Source organism: Pelophylax lessonae (assembly GCF_965119305.1).
Source record: "Pelophylax lessonae genome assembly, chromosome: 6".
Classification (NCBI taxonomy): Eukaryota; Metazoa; Chordata; class Amphibia; order Anura; family Ranidae; genus Pelophylax; species Pelophylax lessonae.
In genome coordinates, this window is record NC_138773.1 from 249,160,181 (window position 1) to 249,180,704 (window position 20,524).

General features: G+C 44.7%; 1 protein-coding gene across 1 annotated transcript in view; it reads left to right on the plus strand.

Moving 5' to 3' along the window:
• LOC309558730 (dynein axonemal heavy chain 11-like) overlaps window positions 1–20,524 on the plus strand; it is a gene marked incomplete at both ends in the record, with an annotated part of 1,130,439 nt that overhangs the window by 495,490 nt on the left and 614,425 nt on the right. The window contains 2 exons of the mRNA XM_082261779.1: window positions 4,675–4,879; window positions 14,609–14,774. Of these exons, the coding sequence (XP_082117905.1) occupies window positions 4,675–4,879; window positions 14,609–14,774 (371 nt within the window). The remainder of the gene's footprint in view (window positions 1–4,674; window positions 4,880–14,608; window positions 14,775–20,524) is intronic.

A 20,524-nucleotide genomic window follows, 5' to 3' on the forward strand; every position in this document is an offset into this window, starting at 1 on the left:
AATAAATTATTAATACACCCCTGGCGAAGCTCTATGTTTAAGTGAAACATGTAGGGTATTTTGTTGTTTGTTGTGTTACTTTTTTGTGCACAATCACTGGTTAAACATGGGGATTTGGTTTGTGGGGAGGGGTTTTTGATCTGTTTGGTTACATTTCCTTATACCTCCTATAGATAGTAGCTAAATACACAGCAGTTTTTGAGTGATAGGATGAAGATATAGTGAAGTCCAGACAGAATGTGAGTGAGAGGATGGGATTAAGAGCATTTTGACCAGGGAGATAATTCTTTGGTGGTAACAGAGCTCTGGCATATTTTCTGTGACTCCTTAATCTACTGTAGTAAAGGTATAGCCCCTTGTTGAGGGAGGAGGTTGTTAGGAGATTAAGTAGATAAAAACTTTTTTAACCTTACCCCTCCCTATAAGTGATAAAACACACATCTAATAATGAACTTCAATAAGGTCCTAACATATTTAGGTGCCGTTCCTAGGTTTTTGGTGCGTGGGTATGCGCACCCCATGAGAAAATATTGATTTAACTACTGACAGGAAGGGCACAAAGTTTAGATACAAGAGACCATTGTGTAATTAAAAAGTTTACATCTCTACCTGATCATTTTTCACTTCTTTCTGCTCTGTTGAGACAGTCAGAATTAGATAAAAACATTCCTAAGAATTCTTTCCTGTCTCTTATGGATTGGTAACAAAATCTCCTTACTTTTTCTTCTTTGCACACCACACATTGTTTGGAGGTTGACCAGTTCCCTTTGGGGATTCGAGAAAATTAATGTTTGGGATACATATTGTATAAACTCCTCTCACCTGCCCTTTTGGCTTGGGATCTGATTAGCAGACTTCCTTCTTCTCATCCCTCTATTTTCTGGCAGGGACCTCTACTAGTACGAATATCTACCCACATTTTTTTGAACGCCCTTCTTATAAAGAAACATGTCTGCAAAACGCCTTATGAATTTGTAACCCCCTTTCAATCTACAGTCGCCCTGCCATTTTATATGTACTATAGTGTATGGGTAAACATCCATTGGATTGAGCTCTTGATCGTTTGTGGAGCAGTAAAATGCCATTGTACATGCTGATATCTGCACTGTGGATTGGGTTCAGTTTATATCAACAATGTGTACATGTTGTTTTTCAATTTTTTTTTGTGTTATTTGGATTTTAACCATAACCTCCCTGACTACACTAGTTTGAGTTGATATGAATACAATATTTGTTTTAATTAGTGTGTTTGTTTTTTCTTGAGGCCCCATTCTCACTTGTGCGACTTGAACTGCGACTTGAGACTGCAAAGTTGCATTACAAGTTATACCCCATGATTTCCAATGAGTAACGTTCATATATGTGCAACTTTAAGTTGCAGCAACTTCAAAGTAGTCCCTGCACCACTTTGGTCCGACTTTGATGTGACTTGAGGACCTCAAGATTACACAGGCAGTGCTTCAAGTCCTGTCGAAGTCACCATGTGAAAATAAGAGATAGAAACCCTAAAAAAGAAAATGAATGCAGCAATCACATCTAAAAATTGGTTAGCTGCAATATAATAAATGTTTGCTTTTGGTTTTAATACCACTTTAAGCATTCTTATCTGTGAGTGAGTGACTCTATTTCTTAGAATACGATCATACATATGATCCTTAGGTTACTGCTGGTTTCAAAGCTATCATTAGACTAGCAGTAATACTGAAGGTGTCTGATACTGTAGGTCTCCAACTGGTTCCACAGAAACCCTTAAAGTATATGTAAAACCTAACAAAACTTCGATGTTTTGCTTCATTTTGGTCAGTTAAATACGCAATTGAACATATTTTGTTTTATCAGTTTCATAAGTGCAGAAAATACCTGTAGGTCTTGCCAGAAATCCAATGAAATTGTAACTTTCTGTGCACTCTGCAGTGTTATCAACCCTGCCTACTTCTCTTCTATAGAGCACAGAACAACTCCACCACTATTCTGTGGAGAATAGGGAAATGGAAGGTGTTTTGTCCTAGAGTGACAATGCTGCTTCTCTGTGGATACAGTACTATGAGTGAGTGTTGTCACCCTGAAACAGGAAATGGCAGGATCACCAGGTAAAAATTAAGGAAAAAAGACTAGAAAATATTTGCAGCCACCACATCTAATGACTGGTAGGCAGCAAAAAAGTTTTATGTCTGTTCTTGGATTTAGATATACAGTACTGTGCTAAAGTTTTAAGCAGGTGTGAAGAAATTTTGTGAAGTAAGAATGCTTTCAAAAATGTATATTTTAATTATCTATTTATATTAATTTACAAAATTAAATGTGAGTGAACAGAAGAAAAATATAAATCAAATCAATATTTGGTGTGACCACCCTTTGGCTTTAAACCAGCATTAGTTCTTACACTTGCACAAATTCATAGATTTTGTAGGATCAGAGTCAGGTATATGGTTAACCAATTATACCAAGCAGGCGCTTATCAACTTATCAACTTCATATTTAGATTGAAACACAGTTATTACCTAAAACAGAAACAGTGGTGTAGCATTGAGGACCATACACGCAGTGGTTGGCCAAGGAAACTTAATGCAGCAGATGAAAGACACATCATGCTTTCTTCGCTTCAACATTGGAAGATTTTAGGTAGTGCCATCAGCACAGAACTGGTAGAAACTAGTGGGACCCAGGTAAACCCATCTACTGGAAAAGTAAAATGGTTCCTGCGTTATGGATTTCTTAAGGTACAGCTGAATATTCATCTCAGCATATGCATATGCCTAGACGAATATTCAGGATCTACATTCATGTTATAGACACGTCTTACTGAAATCATTCCATGTCGCTTGGTGTGCAAACCCGCGTCTGGCAGTCTGGTAAGTGGCAGTATCCATAGGGAGTGGATCCACACAAGATTGCACTTTATTTTGGCACGGATTGGCACTGATCTGCATAAAAAGGAGCACATTGCACTTGCACTGGCTACTTGCTTAAAATCGGACTGTTTGGGACTTTAAGAGTGCTGTTTTATATATTTTTCATTTATTTTTATTCATTTATCTATTTACCCACAGTTTGTTTTTATGGATATACAGTTATGAATTATGAAGAATTATTTTGCACTTTATTTGCTAATTAGCACTGTTGTTGCACCTTAATGAGATTCATTTATTTGAGGTTGTTGGTGCAATATTAGATTGCATATAAGCTGTACATAATTTGCACATTCTTTGCACTTTATTTAGTATACCTGTTTTGCGCTGTGTACCATTTTATTGATCTTCACGAAACCCATCTACTGTCTGGAGAGGTCTGGCCAGAAGGGGTCTTCATGGATGAAATGTCGCCAAAAAAAACATACCTCCGATGTGGTAACAAGGCTAAGGGACTTAACTATGCAAAAAAACATAGGAATGAGGGTGTAGAAAAATGGCAGCAGGTGCTCTGGAATGATAAGTCAAAATATGAATATTATTTTATTATATACTATTTGGCTGTAACAGGAGGTAGTTTGTTCACCAGAGGGCTTGAGAGCAGTACAATGATGACTGTCTACAGGCAACAGTGAAGCATGGTGGAGGTTGCTTGCAAGTTTTGGGCTGCATTTCTGTAAATGGAGTTGGAGATTTGGTCAGGATCAATGGTGTACTCAAAGCTGACAAATACAGGCAGATACTTATGCCATACAGCCAGCTATTATACCATACCACCAGGGATGTGTATGAGTGGTCCCAAATTTATTCTGCAGCTGGAAAACCTCCCCAAACATACAACCAAATGTCATTAAGAACTATTTTCAATGTAAAGAAGAACAAGTTGTCCTGTAAAGGCCCGTACACACGTACCGATTGTCGGTCGTAAATATTCGGCCAACGTCCGATCGGCCGATTGTCGACTTGTTAGTATGATGCTTCTGACAACCGACTGCGACTTTTCGGCCGAACAAAATCTGGTGTGCAGGCTATAAAATTTTTGTAGGCCAACAAAGAACGACCGATTGTTCGTCAGTCAGTACAGATTTCGGCCAACAAAAAGCAGAAGAGCAAGACTGGGCATGCTCAGAGAAGAAAAAACACACGGAAAGTTAACCATCACATGACATCACTTCTGCAGTCGGTTGTTGTTGGCCGACAAAATTCGTGTGCAGTCTTTAGCACTTTTCAACCTACACGACTGCACCAGACAAAAGACGGCCGAACGGTCGGCCGACAATCGGTACGTGTGTACGGGGCTTTAGTGAAGGTTTGGCCCCCACAGAGCACTGACTTTGAGTTTGTCTGGGATTACATGAAGAGACAGAAGGATTGAGACAGCCTATGTCCACAGAAGACCTTTAGTTAGTTCACCAAGATTGTTAGAACAACCTACCTGCCGAGTCCCATTAAAAACTGTGCAATAGTACCTAGAAGATGCTGTTTTGAAGAGTGGCTACACCAAATATTGATTTGATTTAGATATCTCTTCTGTTAATTTACCTCCCATTTTTTCAATTGATAAAAATAAACTATTAACACTTCTATTTCTGAAAGCATTCTTTATTTACAGCATTTTCTCACACCTGCCTAAAACTTTTGCACAGAAGTGTACTTTTAATTGTTCCTTGTGTGACTATTACTACTAAACCCCTGCTTCATTATACACATCTTCTTAGCATAATTCCAAACAAATTACATAACATTTGTTTCGTTTTACATTTAGACTGTCTTGGTACATACTGCAGAAACTGTCCGCTTAAGGTATTTTTTGGATTTGCTGTTGGAGAAGGGGAAACCAATAATGCTGGTTGGAAATGCAGGAGTAGGAAAAACCATCCTGGTGTCTGATAAATTGGCAAAATTGCCAGAAGAATACATGGTGGCCAAAGTTCCATTCAACTACTACACCACATCTGCCATGCTACAGCGTAAGTGATGGCACTATTGTGAAAAAATATCTAATGTATAACATTTTTGAAATATATGTTTGGCCTTTATTTAATGGAAAAGTGTAAACAGCAATGTTGTGCAAGTGTGATTAGTGGCCAGTCAAACTTTAGCTTGGCTGGAAAGGAAAAAAATGCTTAAAATAATTTCTCTTTGATTAATATGGAGAGCTGCACTCTTATCACACAAAGTCTTCTTTTCAGATATAATACTTCCCATGGCAATTGAACAGCTTATAGATGTAAGTTTTTCAGAAGAATCTGGTGCTGTGGGCAACAAAACCATTATGTTGATTCACTAAAACTGGGGAGTGAAAAATCTGGTGCAGCTGTACATTGTAGCCAATTAGCTTCTAAATTCAGCTTGTTCAATAAAGCTTTGTCAAAAAAAAAAAACAAAAACTGAAAACTGGTTGGTTTCTTTGCAGAACTGCACCCTCCAGTTTTAGTAAATCAATTAGTAATCAACTCACAAGTTTTTTGGATAGATAATATCCAAATTTGTTTCCTTTTAAAAAAAAATTACATCTTTTAAAGGGAATCAGTAATATTTACATAAAGCAGGTGTAGCGATAAGCCCCGAAAGGTTTTTTCCCAGGTTCCTTTCCTCACTAGTACAGCAGCAGCCAGACACACAGCAACATTCACTCTTCTGACCCAATGAGCAGTCTAGGGGTTGCCTTTTTAAACATTTATTGCTGAATAATTTGGATGGGGCTCAGGGAGTCGTGGGATACACCAGAAACACTGAGCCAGAAAACTCTTCACTCTGTAGCTACCTCTTAGAACAGTTCCTTTAACCACTTGCCGACCGCTCACATTGGTGCTACTGCGGCAAAGTGGCTCGATTCCGTCCAGCGACGTAGACCTACGTCGCTGGACTCCTCCCCTTGTGGGTGGTGCACGCGCGCCGCCGGAGGCTCGCTCCCGCTGTATTCAGTTACAGCGAGAGTCGGGCCAGGGGAGGAGCGGCGGTGATCACAGCTGCTCTTCCCCGATCGTCGGGGATCGAGTGTGGAGATCCGCCCGCTTGTGTAAACAGGCAGGGTCAGATTGCAGCATTCAGCATAGTTGAACCTGCAATCTGTCCCTGTGTCACACAGTCCCCTCCCCCCACACACGTCAGTAAGCACCAGGCATACATTAACCCCTTGATCACCAATAAAAATTAACCCCTTCCCTGCCAGTGTCATTTTTACAGTACAAGTGCATATTTATAGCACTGATTACTGTAGTAATGTCACTGGTACCCCCAAAAGTGTCAAAAATGTCAGTCAAGGGTCCGATCGGTCCGCTGCAATGTCGCAGTCCCGCAAAAAAAATCGCAGATCACCGCCAGATCGCCGCCATTACTAGTTAAAAAAAAACAATAAAAATGACATAAATTTCCCGTAGTTAGTAGCTGCGATAACTTTTGCGCAAACCAATCAAAATATGCTTATTGCGATTTTTTTTTTTACCAAAAATATGTAGCAGAAAACAGATTGGCAAAAAAAGTTAAAAAATGGATTTTTACATTTTTTTTGGGGGGGGGGGGGGATTTCATATAAAAAAAATTTGAAAAATATTGTTATTTTTTCAAAATTGTCGCTCTTTTTTTGTATATAGTGCAAAAAGTAAAAATCGCACAGGTGATCAAATACCACCAAAAGAAAGCTCTATTTGTGGGGAAAAAAGGACAGGTACAGCATCGCACGACCGCGCAATTGTCCGTTAAATTAAGGCAGTGCCGAATCGCAAAATATGGCCTGGTCAGGAAGGGGGTAAAATCTTCCGGTCTTAAAGCGGTTAAAAATACGCTCATTGACAATTTTTTGGCAAAGACATGTAGCTAAATACATTTTGGCCTAAATATATGACAAAAATGTAATATATTGAACATTTTTTAACTGTCAAAGTAGAAAAATATTGTTATTTTTTCAAAATTTTCGCATTCTTTTATTAATATCGCAAAAAATAAAAAGCGCAGAGGTGATCAAATACCACCAAAAGAAATCTCTGTTTGCGGGAAAAAAAGGACATAAATTTTGTTTGGGTACGGCGTTGCATGACCGCGCAATTGTCAGTTAAAGTTGCACAGTGCCGAATCGCAAAAAGTGGCCTGGACGTAAGACAGCAAAATCCTCCGGTGGTAAAGTGGTTAATAGTAGCCCAGGAAATTGACAGTACTGCAGTACTGCAATGGCCCAGGCTAGGCAAGCCTTAGTATTAGTACACAAGGGCTAGAAACACTGACAGTTACCCAGATCCTGTATTCACAAATTCCCTGGATACTTGGAATTTTAATTGGTGTGCCTTTAGCCATCCCAGCCATGCCTACTAATGTATTAGTAGCTGTGGTTGGCCATCTGAAGCATGTGACCCATGTCTTTATAGGGTCGAGAGACACAGCGCGGTGCGTCAGTCTACTGTAGTGTAGGAAGAGAGCACACATCATACGTGCTGGCTGCTCCTGATTAGGGACAGACAGGGAAAAACAACATTGTGCCCGAAAAGAATGCAGGGACAGGTCGGAGTGTAGGCAGGGAAAGATATTTGAGCAGTTTAGGGACAGGCTGGAGAGATTAGGCAGGGACAGATAGGAGACACAGGACAGAACAATCGTCCGTTAGCGATCTACATCGATTTTGCTGTTTGGGGGGTGGTGCAGTGAACGATCTTTTTGCCCTCACTTGAGCCCACTGAGGAGGAGGAGGAGGGAGAAAAAAATATATTTTTATCAGTCTGTTGTGTGCAGCGTTCAGCTATATTTTACCTCAGATTGCTGTTCTAATCTGCTATTTAAAAATTACAAAGTTAAAGGGGAATTTTTTTTTTTTTCCCTTCATAGCCTGCTGCTGACGGTGACATAAAACATAAGACACTGCTGTGTTCACATGTGCTATTGAAAAATCACCAATTTTATATACATTTTTCTATTCCACTATTCAATATACACCCTTTTGGGTTAAAAAAATTAAATTGTGGCATAGTCTGTACTAATCTGCTATTTAAAAATTACAAATTTAAAGGGAAATTTTTTTTTTCCCTTCATAGCCTGCTGCTCACCGTGACATAAAACATAAGACACTGCTGTGTTCACATATGCTATTGAAAAATCACCAATTTTATATACTTTTTTCTATTCCGCTATTCAATCTACACCCTTTTGGGGTAAAAAAAATTAAATTGCGGCATAGTCTGTATCGGTACGTGTGAGATACACCTTTCCAATTTTTTGGGCGCATCTTCCACCGCCGAGGATTGCAGGGTGCTTCAGTTTGCCTCCTGTTCCAAACTCTTCCTACTCCTCATCCTCATCCTGCCTTTAGGGTACAAAAAATTGTAATCGGGGCCTAGTCTGGGTTTGTACGTGTGAGATACACCTTTTTATATCATATTTTCTATTCCGCTATTCAATCTACACCCTTTTGGGGTAAAAAGAATTAAATTGCGGCATAGTCTGTATCGGTACGTGTGAGATACACCTTTCACATTTTTGGGCAGATCTTACACCGCCGAGGATTGCAGGGTGCTTCAGTTTGCCTCCTGTTCTGAACTCCTCCTACTCCTCATCCTCATCCTGCCTTTAGGGTACAAAAAATTGGAATCGGGGCCTATTCTGGGTTTGTACGTGTGAGATACACCTTTTTATATCATATTTTCTATTCCGCTATTCAATCTACACCCTTTTGGGGTAAAAAGAATTAAATTGCGGCATAGTCTGTATCGGTACGTGTGAGATACACCTCTCCAATTTTTTGAGCGCATTTTACACCGCGAGGATTGCAGGGTGCTTCAGTTTGCCTCCTGTTCCGAACTCCTCCTACTCCTCATCCTCATCCTGCCTTTAGGGTACAAAAAATTGGAATCGGGGCCTATTCTGGGTTTGTACGTGTGAGATACACCTTTTTATATCATATTTTCCATTCCGCTATTCAATATACACCCTTTTGGAGTGAAAAAAATTAAATTACGGCATAGTCTGTATCGGTACGTGTGAGATACACCTTTTAAATTTGTTTGGCGCATCTCCTTCCACCGCCAAGGATTGCAGGGCGCTTCAGTTTGCCTCCTGTTCCGAACTCCTCCTACTCCTCTTCCTCATCCTCATCCTCCCTTTAGGGTACAAAAAATTGTAATCGGGGCCTAGTCTGTGTTTGTACGTGTGAGATACACCGTTTTATATCCTTTTTTCTATTCCGCTATTCAATATACACCCTTTTGGGGTGAAAAAAAATTAAATTGCGGCATACTTTGCATATTTGACTGTGAGATACACCCGTTGTATTTGTACACTGTTTTTCTATTCCGCTATTTAATAAACACCCTTTTGGGGTAAAAAAATTAAATTGCGGCATAGGTTGCATATTTGACTGTGAGATACACCCGTGCGATACTGTTGTTGTTTTGTTCCGCTATTCAATAAACACCTTTCTATGGCAAGATCATAAATTACAGAAATATGAGGAGAACGTCAAATAGGGGCCGTGGCCATGGTCGTGGTGCTGCTGGTTGAGCTCCTGTTGCAAGGAGAGGACGTGGTCGATCTGTGCCAGCTACACGCACAAGTGAAACACCTTCCTCAAGTGTGAGTAGGCGACAGAACCTGCAGCAGTATTTGGTAGGGTATCATGCGCCTCTACAAGTGTTGAGGCAAGAACAAGTAGAGGCGATAGTAGATTGGTTTGCTGCTGACAGTGCCTCCAGTTCCTTCACATTGTCTCCCACCCAGTCTACTGCAGAAAGGTCAGAGTTGGCACCTGCAGCCGATGTCCAACCATCTTTCACCTCACCCCCTTGCAAATCAGGCAAGCAGTCTGAGCCCCAAGTCATGCAGCAGTCTCTTCTTCTGTTTGATGACTCTGTCAGCAGGGTTTCCCAGGGCCATCCACCTAGCCCTGCCCCAGAAGTGGAAAAGATTGAGTGCAGCGATGCCCAACCACTTATTTCTCAAGATGAGTACATGGAAGGACCATCGCAGCACATCTCCGATGATGACGAAACGCAGGTGCCAACTGCTGCGTCACTCAGAATTGTGGAGACCGACAAGGAGGGCAGGGGTGAAGACTGGGTGGAAGATGATGTGGAGGACGATGAGGTCCTCGACCCCACATGGAATGAAGGTCATGCAGGTGACCTGAGTAGTTTGGAGGAAGAGGCGGTGGTTGCACAGAGCCACCAGCACAGCAAAAAAAGGAGCAGGGTGCAGAAGTGGAGCGGCCGTGCCCTAGACACTACGCCTGCTATTGCCCAACGCAGCAAGGGAATGAGCGCACCAAAGCCAGCTCAAAGGAGTTCTCTAGCGTGGAAGTTCTTCAGACAATGTGCTGTTGACAGGACATGAGTGGTTTGCACCCTGTGCAATCAGAGCCTGAAGCGAGGCATAAACCTTCTCAACCTGAGCACAACCTGCATGATCAGGCATCTAAGTGCAAAGCACGAGCTGCAGTGGTGTAGACACCTTCAAAACCAAGAAAGGTCTCTGGCTCCTCCTGCTTCCTCTTCTGCTGCAGTCTCGGCCTCTTCATCCACCTCTGTAGTGATACCGGCATCTGCCACCCCGCAAACAGACGATCTGTCAGCAACACCAGCACCTGGGTCACCAACCATGTCCACAATGTCCCGTGGAAGCGTTCAGCTTTCCATCTCCCAAACACTTCAGAGGAAGAGGAAGTACCCCACTACCCACCCGCGATCCCTGGCCCTGAATGCCAGCATTTCAAAATTCTTGGCCTTTGAAATGCTGTCATTCCGCCTGGTGGAGACGCACAGTTTTAAAAGCCTTATGTCGGTTGGCTGTCCCACAGTACGTCGTGCCCAGCCGCCACTACTTTTCCAGGCAAGCCATCCCTTCCCTGCACAACCAAGTGGGGGAAAAAATCAGGTGTGCACTGCGCAACGCCATCTGTGCCAAGGTCCACCTAACTACCGATACGTGGACCAGTAAGCATGGTCAGGGGCGTTATATCTCCCTAACGGCACACTGGGTAAATGCAGTGGCGGATGGGCCTGAGGCGGATAGCAATTTGGCGCATGTCCTTCCACCACCGATGATTGCAGGGCGCTTCAGTTTGGTTCCTAACTCCTCCTACTCCGCTTCCTCATCCTCTACCGCCTCCTCATCCCGTCAGCGTAACACCTTCACCACCAACTTCAGCACAGCCAGGGGTAAACGACAGCAGGCAGTTTTAAAACTTGCCTGTTTGGGGGAAAAACCACACATTGTGCAGCAGACTGATGAGTGGTTGCTGCCAGCGAGCCTCAAGCCCGGCCTGGTGGTGTGCGATAACGGGCGAAATCTCATAGCAGCTCTGGGCCTAGCCGGTTTGACGCACATCCCTTGCCTGGCGCATGTGCTGAATTTGGTGGTGCAGAGGTTCCTTAAAAATTACCCCGATATGTCAGAGCTGCTGCAGAAAGTGCGGGCTGTCTGTGCAGCACTTTCGGCGTTCTCACCCTGCTGCTGCTCGCCTGTCAGCGCTGCAGCGTAACTTCGGCCTTCCCGCTCACCGCCTCATATGTGACGTGCCCACAAGATGGAACTCCACCTTGCACATGCTGGAAAGACTGTGCGAGCAGCAGCAGGCCATAGTGGAGCCTCAGCTGCAGCACGCACGCGTGAGTCGCTCTACGGAACAGCACCACTTCACCACCAATAACTGGGCCTCCATGCGAGACCTGTGTGCCTTGTTGCGCTGTTTTGAGTACTCCACCAACATGGCTAGTGCCGATGACGCCGTTGTAAGCTTAACTATCCCGCTTCTATGCCTCCTTCATAAAACGATTCGGGCGATAATGGAAGAGGATGTGGCACAGGAGGAGGAGGAGGAGGAGGAAGAGGGATAATTTCCAAGGCTTTCAGGGCAGTCATTCACAAGTGGCTCCGAGGGTGGGTTCCTGCACCCACAAACGCCAGGTACACAATTGTCCAGCAGGGGCACAGTTCTGGAGGATGAAGAGGAGGAGATGGAGGAGGAGATGGAACCATGTTCACAGCAGGGTGGCACCCAGGCCAGCTCATGGCCATCACTGGTGCATGGCTGGGGGGATACAGAGGACACAGACGATACACCTCCCACAGAGGACAGCCTTTCGTTGCCTCTGGGCAGCCTGGCACACATGAGCGATTACATGCTGCAGCGTCTCCACAACGACCGCCGAGTTGCCCACATTCTAACTTGTGCTGATTACTGGGTGGCCACGCTGCTGGATCCCCGTTACAAGGACAACGTACTGTCCTTAATTCACTCACTGGAATGTGATCGCAAGATGCGCGAGTACAAGCGCACGCTGGTAGACGCGATGCTGCTGGCATTCCCACCTGACAGCGAGGCCACAGTGGAAGCACAAGGCCAAGGCAGAGGAGGAGGAAGAGGTCGCCAACACAACCAGGGCACCGCCAGCACCTCAGAAGGCAGGGTTAGCATGGCCGAAATGTGGAAAAGCTTTGTCAGCACGCCACAACAAACAGCAGCACCAGCAGCTCATATGGAACGTCTTAGCAGGAGGCAGCATTTCACCAACATGGTGGAGCAGTATGTGTGCACACGCCTACATGTAGTGAATGACGGGTCTGCCCCCTTCAACGTCTGGGTCTCCAAATTGGGCACATGGCCTGAGCTTGCCCTTTACGCCTTGGAGGTTCTGGCGTGCCCTGCAGCCAGTGTATTATCTGAACGTGTATTTAGCACGGCTGGGGGCGTTATCACATACAAGCGCAGCCGCCTGTCCAGAGCCAATGTGGACAAGCTCACATTCATCAAAATGAACCAGGCATGGATCCCACAGGACTTTTCCATACCTTGTGCAGAATAGAGATGGATACCGACCTTACCCAGCCATTGTTATATTTTTGATCTTTCTCACTCTTTTGGGGTGTACCCTAATTTAAAATGACTAAAAAAAAAAGCAGTGTTGGCTACCTCGTCCCCCTCCACCGCTGCTTTCACCTACACCGCCACATCCACCGCCACCTCAACCTCCCTCCTACTCCATATGGGCCTCGTCCTTCACAGATGAAGAAAATTGTTTTATTTTTTTGTTTTTTTTTTGTTGTTTTAAGTTATTTCCCTATCCACATTTGTTTGCAGAGCACTTGCCATGCTCTTAACTACATTTTGCTGCCATTTGCAGCACTCTAGCCCTTTCCATTGGTTTTTTAGAGCCATTTTAGTGCCTGAAAGTTCGGGTCCCCATTGACTTCAATGGGGTTCGGTGTCCGGGTAAAGTTCGGACAAAGTCCGGGACACGGACCCGGACTTTTTTTTCAAGTTCGGCCGAACACGGACATCCAGGTGTCCGCTCAACTCTACTGATGGGCTCACACGTTGTGGTTGCAGTTTGTAGTGTAATGGCCGATCAATTCCCCTATGTTCATGTACTCATTCACCTATCTTGTCCCTATTTGCCAAAGGGACAAGACCACTTCCTGTTCTGGTTCACACAGCATCCAATGCCTGCGTTGCCATCCACTCTGTGTCGCATCACAAATGTCATAAAAAAATCTTCCAGCTGTTCCAGTGAGCTCTCTATGTGTCTATGTGAATGTTCTGCCTGTTTGTCTCTGTTTTAGATCTATTTACTGTGAAGCTCTCACCTGGACCAGTGCTAGACAGAGAGACCCAGGCATTTTGGGCTATGTCGTTTCTTCAAAGGAAAATGCAGTTCTCACACTACAGACTGAGGTCATGCAACCTGTGCAGTGCCATGAAGCAAGTCTCATGTTTGAACAGAAACATAAATGACTGATATCTGAATGTGAGAATTTTCTCTTGGCTCTGCATACAAGGCCACAAATGGCAACATGGAGCTAAAAGATTAATGGTGTGGCTTACATTGCACTAAATATTGGCCTTGGCTTAAAATTACGCAGAGTGCAGGGGTTCAGTAATAAGTAACGCCGAGTTCAAATGTCAGTAGTAAGTGATGCAGAACTCATGGGTCATGATTAAGTGACACAGAGTTCAAGCAGGGGTCAGGAGTAAGTGTTGCTTAGTTCAGGGGTCAGTAGTAAGTGATGCAGCATTCTGAGGTCAGTATTAAGTGGTGTAAAGTTCAAAGGTCAGTAGTAAGTGATGCAGAGTTCAGGAGTTAGTAGTGATGCAAAGTTCAGAGGTCAGTAGTAAGTGACACAGAGTTTAGGGGTCAGGAGTAAGTGACTCAGAGGTCTGCAGTAAGTAAACAGAGTTCAAAGGCTAGTAGTGATACAGAGTTCAGTGGTTAGGATTAAGTGACACTGAGTTCAGGGGTCAAGAGTAAGTGAGAAAGAGTTCAGGTGCCAGTAGTGATGCTTTCATCTGATCCTCTGCCCCTCTAACAGCCTGCACTCCCCCTACTGTTTCCCCATGTTGTACAAAGTGTGAGGACACAGTGGCCTCCCCACATCTTTTAGGCCCGTGTGCACAGCACACATAGCACCCATAAATGATACACAACTGGGTCATATACATTAAATTAATAAAAATGTGTTCTGTGGCATCAGGCCCCTGCTAAACAAATAATTGTATAAATAGTATCAGATGAATTGTGGAGCCTACCAATGTTTTCACTCAATATTTACACAACATTCACCAAACATTTACCCATTTTTCACAAAGAATTTTACTAGAAAAATGAGTAGTTATTTGGTAAAAATATTGATAAATAGACCTTATATGGTAAAATTTGAAATATTCACCTACAGGAATGCTGCAAGCATTGGTTAATATTGTTCTTTTCCCATTAAAACAGGTGTTCTGGAGAAACCATTGGAAAAGAGAGCTGGGCGAAACTATTCCCCACCTGGAACCAAAAAATTAATTTATTTTGTCGATGATCTCAATATGCCAGAAGTGGATGCTTATAGTACAGTGCAGCCTCACACTTTAATTAGACAACATCTGGATTATAGCCATTGGTAAGTATTAACTGATGTATTTTTAGTTGTAGATGTATCATTTTTTTCTTCTTCTCATCTGACATGTTTCATTACAAACATTATCAGTTTTAGATCCTATTATGATCGTCACAAGGCTTAATTCACAAAGATTTAATACAAGGATAAGGAGCTTTATTTCCAGCGATATGGTCCATTTTTAAAATCTCAAAACTATCACTGTGTGGGTATAAATATTTTTATACTGTTGTGTTAGCTTTGTGAACTGGATCTGTCATAAAAGAGTGTATGTCAAACCAAAAATGAATTGGACATTGATATGCCTCCAATAGTCAACATAGCCAAATGTTAAAATATGTATTGTTTATTACAACATTTAACCTTAAAACATGTAATTTGACATAGACAACTCAATAAACATTAACCACCTCCTTCCCAAACCTTTTCTGACACTTCGCTCCTACATGTAAAAATCAACTTTTATTTGCTAAAATATATATATATATATATATATATACCGTATTTATTGGCGTATAACGCGCACCGGCGTATAACATGCACTTTCATTTTAGGATGGAAGTTTCAGGAAAAAAAGATTTTCTGGAAATATAGATTAAAGAATTAAAAATAATAGTACATAGCCCCTTTCATTATATAGCCCCCCTTTACATTACACAGTCCCCCCCATGAAAAGTACATACCCCCTTTTATTATAACCCCCCATGCACTCCCAGAAGAATCCCAGTCTCCTGGGACAGCCCTGTCAGCATACTCTGAAGTAAAAAAGAAAAAAAATCACTGCCAGCCCCTTTTCATAGATGCTTCCTGCATTCAGTGTCAGTGTCATTGTAAATACCTTGTTAGCGCCATTCTTTCATATGCGATCATGTGACCGCTCTTCTGTGATGTGTAATGGCCGGTCATGTGATCGCTCTCCTCCTCCAATCTGAAGCTATACTCAGAGGAGGAGAAGCGGGAGGAGGAGAGCGGACAGAGAGACGCAAGCTTACAAGGTATTTAGAGGCATTTAAATGACAGTGATGTGATATATGTAGGAAGGATTTATAAAAAGGGGCTGGCGGTGGATTTTTCTTAACTGCAGAGTACACTGGCAGGGCCAGGAGAGGCGGGGCGGCCGCCTGACACCCCTCCTCTGGACTGTCGATCCCTGACCCCCCCCCCCCCCCCCCCCGCACGTTGGTAAAAGAAAATATCGGGTATAACACGCACCCATTGTTTGCACTATATTTTCAGGGAAAAAAAGTGTGTGTTATACGCTGATAAATACGGTATATATATATATATATATATGTATTTTTAGCAGAGACCCAATACAATAAAATGGTGTGTGTTGCAATTTTTAATGTCATACGGTATTTGCGCAGCAATTTTTTAAACGCAAGCTGCTTGGAAAAAAAAGGATTCATGAATTAAAAAAAAAAAAACCAGTAAAGTTCACCCAATTTTTTTGTATAATATAAAAGATGATGTTACACTGAGTAAATAGATACCTAAACATGACACACTTTAAAATTGCGTCTGCCCGTGGAATGGCGGCAAACTATGGTGCTTAAAATTCTCCATAGGTGACACTTTAAACGCCTTTAGAGGTTACCAGTTTAGAGTGGCACAGGAGGTGATTGCTCTCCCTCTGACATTCGCAACAATACCTCACATGATAATAAATAAACAGGGATAGGGAATTGGCGCTGCCCAATAAGGGTAAGTGTAAAAAAGATGTAATGTAGTGGGTACCACAGGTATAAAACTATGCAAGAATAAATATCTATACACCACATAAAATACGCATAAATCATACATTAAACATCCACGTTGTAAATTACTGTATAATTAATAAATATTCACCACATAAAATGTACTAAAAACCTAGAATCGCTATCTACAATGTGATATAAAGTGCTTAGTATTGTGGTCGAATGAAACCAAATAAATTGACCCTGTGGTATAAGGTGCAACGATATGTATCTATAAAATATATAATTATGTATATATAGAGTGGTGGTACTGGTGGATCGTAGGGGGTGTAGTAGAGGCTATATAAAACACATATCTTGGTGACAATTAGGGTTGAGCGGACACCTAGATGTCCGTGTTCGACGGGTTCGGCCGAACTTTAAAAAAAAGTCCGGGTCCGTGTCCCGGACTTTTACCGAACTTTTCCCGGACACCGAACCCCATTGAAGTCAATGGGGACCCGAACTTTAAGGCACTAAAATGGCTCTAAAACACCAAAGGAAAGGGCTAGAGTGCTGCAAATGGCAGCAAAACGTAATTAAGAGCATGGCAAGTGCTCTGCAAACAAATGTGGATAGGGAAATAACTTAAAACAACAAAAAAAAACAGAAAAATAAAACAATGTTCTTCTTCATCTCTGAAGGACGAGGCCCATATGGAGTAGGAGGGAGGTTGAGGTGGTGGTGGATGTGGCGGTGACATAGGCGTGCGCACAGGGTGTGCTGGGTGTGCCTGGGCACACCCTAATCACCTAGGGCACATAGCATTGCCAGTGAGGAGATGGGAAAGATCTCCCTGGGACCTGCTCTGCTCTATTTCTCCTTGCCTACAGGTACATGGCCCCGATACATTACTCTCCCTGCTGGCAAACACATGCATGTGTATTTCAACTTTGGGGTGCACACCTTAATGCAATAGGCTGCGCACACCTATGGGCGGTGTAGGTGGAAGCGGCGGTGGAGGAGGACCAGGGCCGGATTAACAGCATCATGGGCTTGGTGCTGAGGATTTTGAAGGGCCTTAAGGGCCGTGCCTTGCCATGCACCCAGAGGAGGAAGGGTGCAGCCATGCATGCCTAATTCAACATGGGATGCTGTCTCTGAAGCCCATAAACACATCCATGCATCGCCAACTGTCCCTCCTTGTCCGGCCTTCACGCTGTGTGGGGAGGTTCTGAGGGTGCTGCCTGGGGAAGCGAGCATAGAAGCCAGACTTCTGTGTTTACAAGTGACAGAAGAGCGGTAACAGTGAATATGGCCAACCCGGGGCCTATATAAAAGGTAGGGGCCTGGAGCTGCAGCTCCAATAGCCCCTACATTAATCTGGCCCTGAGGAGGAGGACGAGGTAGCCAACACTGCTTCTTTTCAAAAATTTTAAATGAGGGTACACCCCAAAAGAGTGAGAAAGAGCAAAAATGGAACAATGGGTGGGTAAGGTCGGTATCCATTGCTATTCTGCATAAGGTACGGAAAAGTCCCGTGGGATCCATGCCTGGTTCATTTTAATGAACGTGAGCTTGTCCACATTGTCTCTGGACAGGCGGCTGCGCTTGTCTGTTATAACGCCCCCAGCCGTGCTAAATACCCGTTCAGATAAATCACTGGCTGCAGGGCACGCCAGCACCTCCAAGGCGTAAAGGGCAAGCTCAGGCCATGTGCCCAATTTGGAGACCCAGAAGTTGAAGGGGGCAGACCCGTCATTCACTACATGTAGGCGTGTGCACACATACTGCTCCACCATGTTGGTAAAATGCTGCCTCCTGCTAAGACGTTCCATCTGAGCTGCTGGTGCTGCTGTTTGTTGTGGCGTGCTGACAAAGCTTTTCCACATTTCGGCCATGCTAACCCTGCCTTCTGAGGTGCTGGCGGTGCCCTGGTTGCGTTGGCGACCTCCTCCTCCTCCTCCTCTGCCTTGTGCTTCCACTGTGGCCCCGCTGTCAGATGGGAATGCCAGCAGCATGGCGTCTACCAGCGTGCGCTTGTACTCGCGCATCTTGCGATCGCGCTCCAGTGAGTGAATTAAGGACGGTACGTTGTCCTTGTAACGGGGATCCAGCAGCGTGGCCACCCAGTAATCAGCACAAGTTAGAATGTGGGCAACTCGGCGGTCGTTGTGGAGACACTGCAGCATGTAATCGCTCATGTGTGCCAGGCTGCCCAGAGGCAACGAAAGGCTGTCCTCTGTGGGAGGTGTATCGTCCGTGTCCTCTGTATCCCCCCAGCCACGCACCAGTGATGGCCATGAGCTGGCCTGGGTGCCACCCTGCTGTGAACATGGTTCCATCTCCTCCTCCAGCTCCTCCTCCTCCTCCTCATCCTCCTCATCCTCCAGAACTGTGCCCCTGCTGGACAATTGCGTCCCTGGCGTTTGCGTGTGCAGGAACCCACCCTCGGAGCCCCTTGCGAATGACTGCCCTGAAAGCCTTGGAAATGTTACCTCTTCATCCTCCTCCTCCTCCTCATCCTGTGCCACATCCTCTTCCATCATCGCCCGAATTGTTTTTTCAAGGAGGCATAGAAGTGGGATAGTTAAGCTGAGAACGGCGTCATTGCCACTGGCCATGTTGGTGGAGTACTCAAAACAGCGCAACAAGGCACACAGGTCTCGCATGGAGGCCCAGTTATTGGTGGTGAAGTGGTGCTGTTCCGCAGAGCGACTCACGCGTGCGTGCTGCAGCTGAAACTCCACTATGGCCTGCTGCTGCTCGCACAGTCTTTCCAGCATGTGCAAGGTGGAGTTCCACCTTGTGGGCACGTCACATATGAGGCGGTGAGCGGGAAGGCCGAAGTTACGCTGCAGCGCTGCCAGGCGAGCAGCAGCAGGGTGAGAACGCCGAAAGTGCGCACAAACGGCCCGCACTTTCTGCAGCAGCTCTGACATATCGGGGTAGTTTTTAAGGAACCTCTGCACCACCAAATTCAGCACATGCGCCAGGCAAGGGATGTGCGTCAAACCGGCTAGGCCCAGAGCTGCTATGAGATTTCGCCCGTTATCGCACACCACCAGGCCGGGCTTGAGGCTCGCTGGCAGCAACCACTCATTTGTCTGCTGTTCCATGCTCCTCCACAACTCCTGCGCGGTGTGTGGTTTGTCCCCCAAACAGGCAAGTTGTAAAACTGCCTGCTGTCGTTTACCCCTGGCCGTGCTGAAGTTGGTGGTGAAGGTGTTACGCTGTCCGGATGAGGAGGCGGTAGAGGATGAGGAAGCGGAGTAGGAGGAGTTAGGAACAGGAGGCAAACTGAAGCGCCCTGCAATCCTCGGTGGTGGAAGGACATGCGCCAAATTGCTATCCGCCTCAGGCCCATCCGCCACTGCATTTACCCAGTGTGCCGTTAGGGAGATATAACGCCCCTGACCGTGCTTACTGGTCCACGTATCCGTAGTTAGGTGGACCTTGGCACAGATGGCGTTGCGCAGTGCACACCTGATATTTTCCCCCACTTGGTTGTGCAGGGAAGGGATGGCTTGCCTGGAAAAGTAGTGGCGGCTGGGCACGACGTACTGTGGGACAGCCACCGACATAAGGTTTTTAAAACTGTGCGTCTCCACCAGACGGAATGACAGCATTTCAAAGGCCAATAATTTTGAAATGCTGGCATTCAGGGCCAGGGATCGCGGGTGGGTAGGGGGGTACTTCCTCTTCCTCTCAAGTGTTTGGGAGATGGAAAGCTGAACGCTTCCACGGGACATTGTGGAGATGGTTGTTGGTGACCCAGGTGGTGGTGTTGCTGACAGATCGTCTGTTTGCGGGGTGGCAGGTGCCGGTATCACTACAGATGTGGCTGGAGCGGCCGAGACTGCAGCAGAAGAGGAAGCAGGATGAGCCAGAGACGTTTCTTGGTTTTGAAGGTGTGTACTCCACTGCAGCTCGTGCTTTGCACTTAGATGCCTGATCATGCAGGTTGTGCTCAGGTTGAGAAGGTTTATGCCTCGCTTCAAGCTCTGATTGCACAGGGTGCAAACCACTCGTGTCCTGTCATCAGCACATTTTCTAAAGAACTTCCACGCTAGAGAA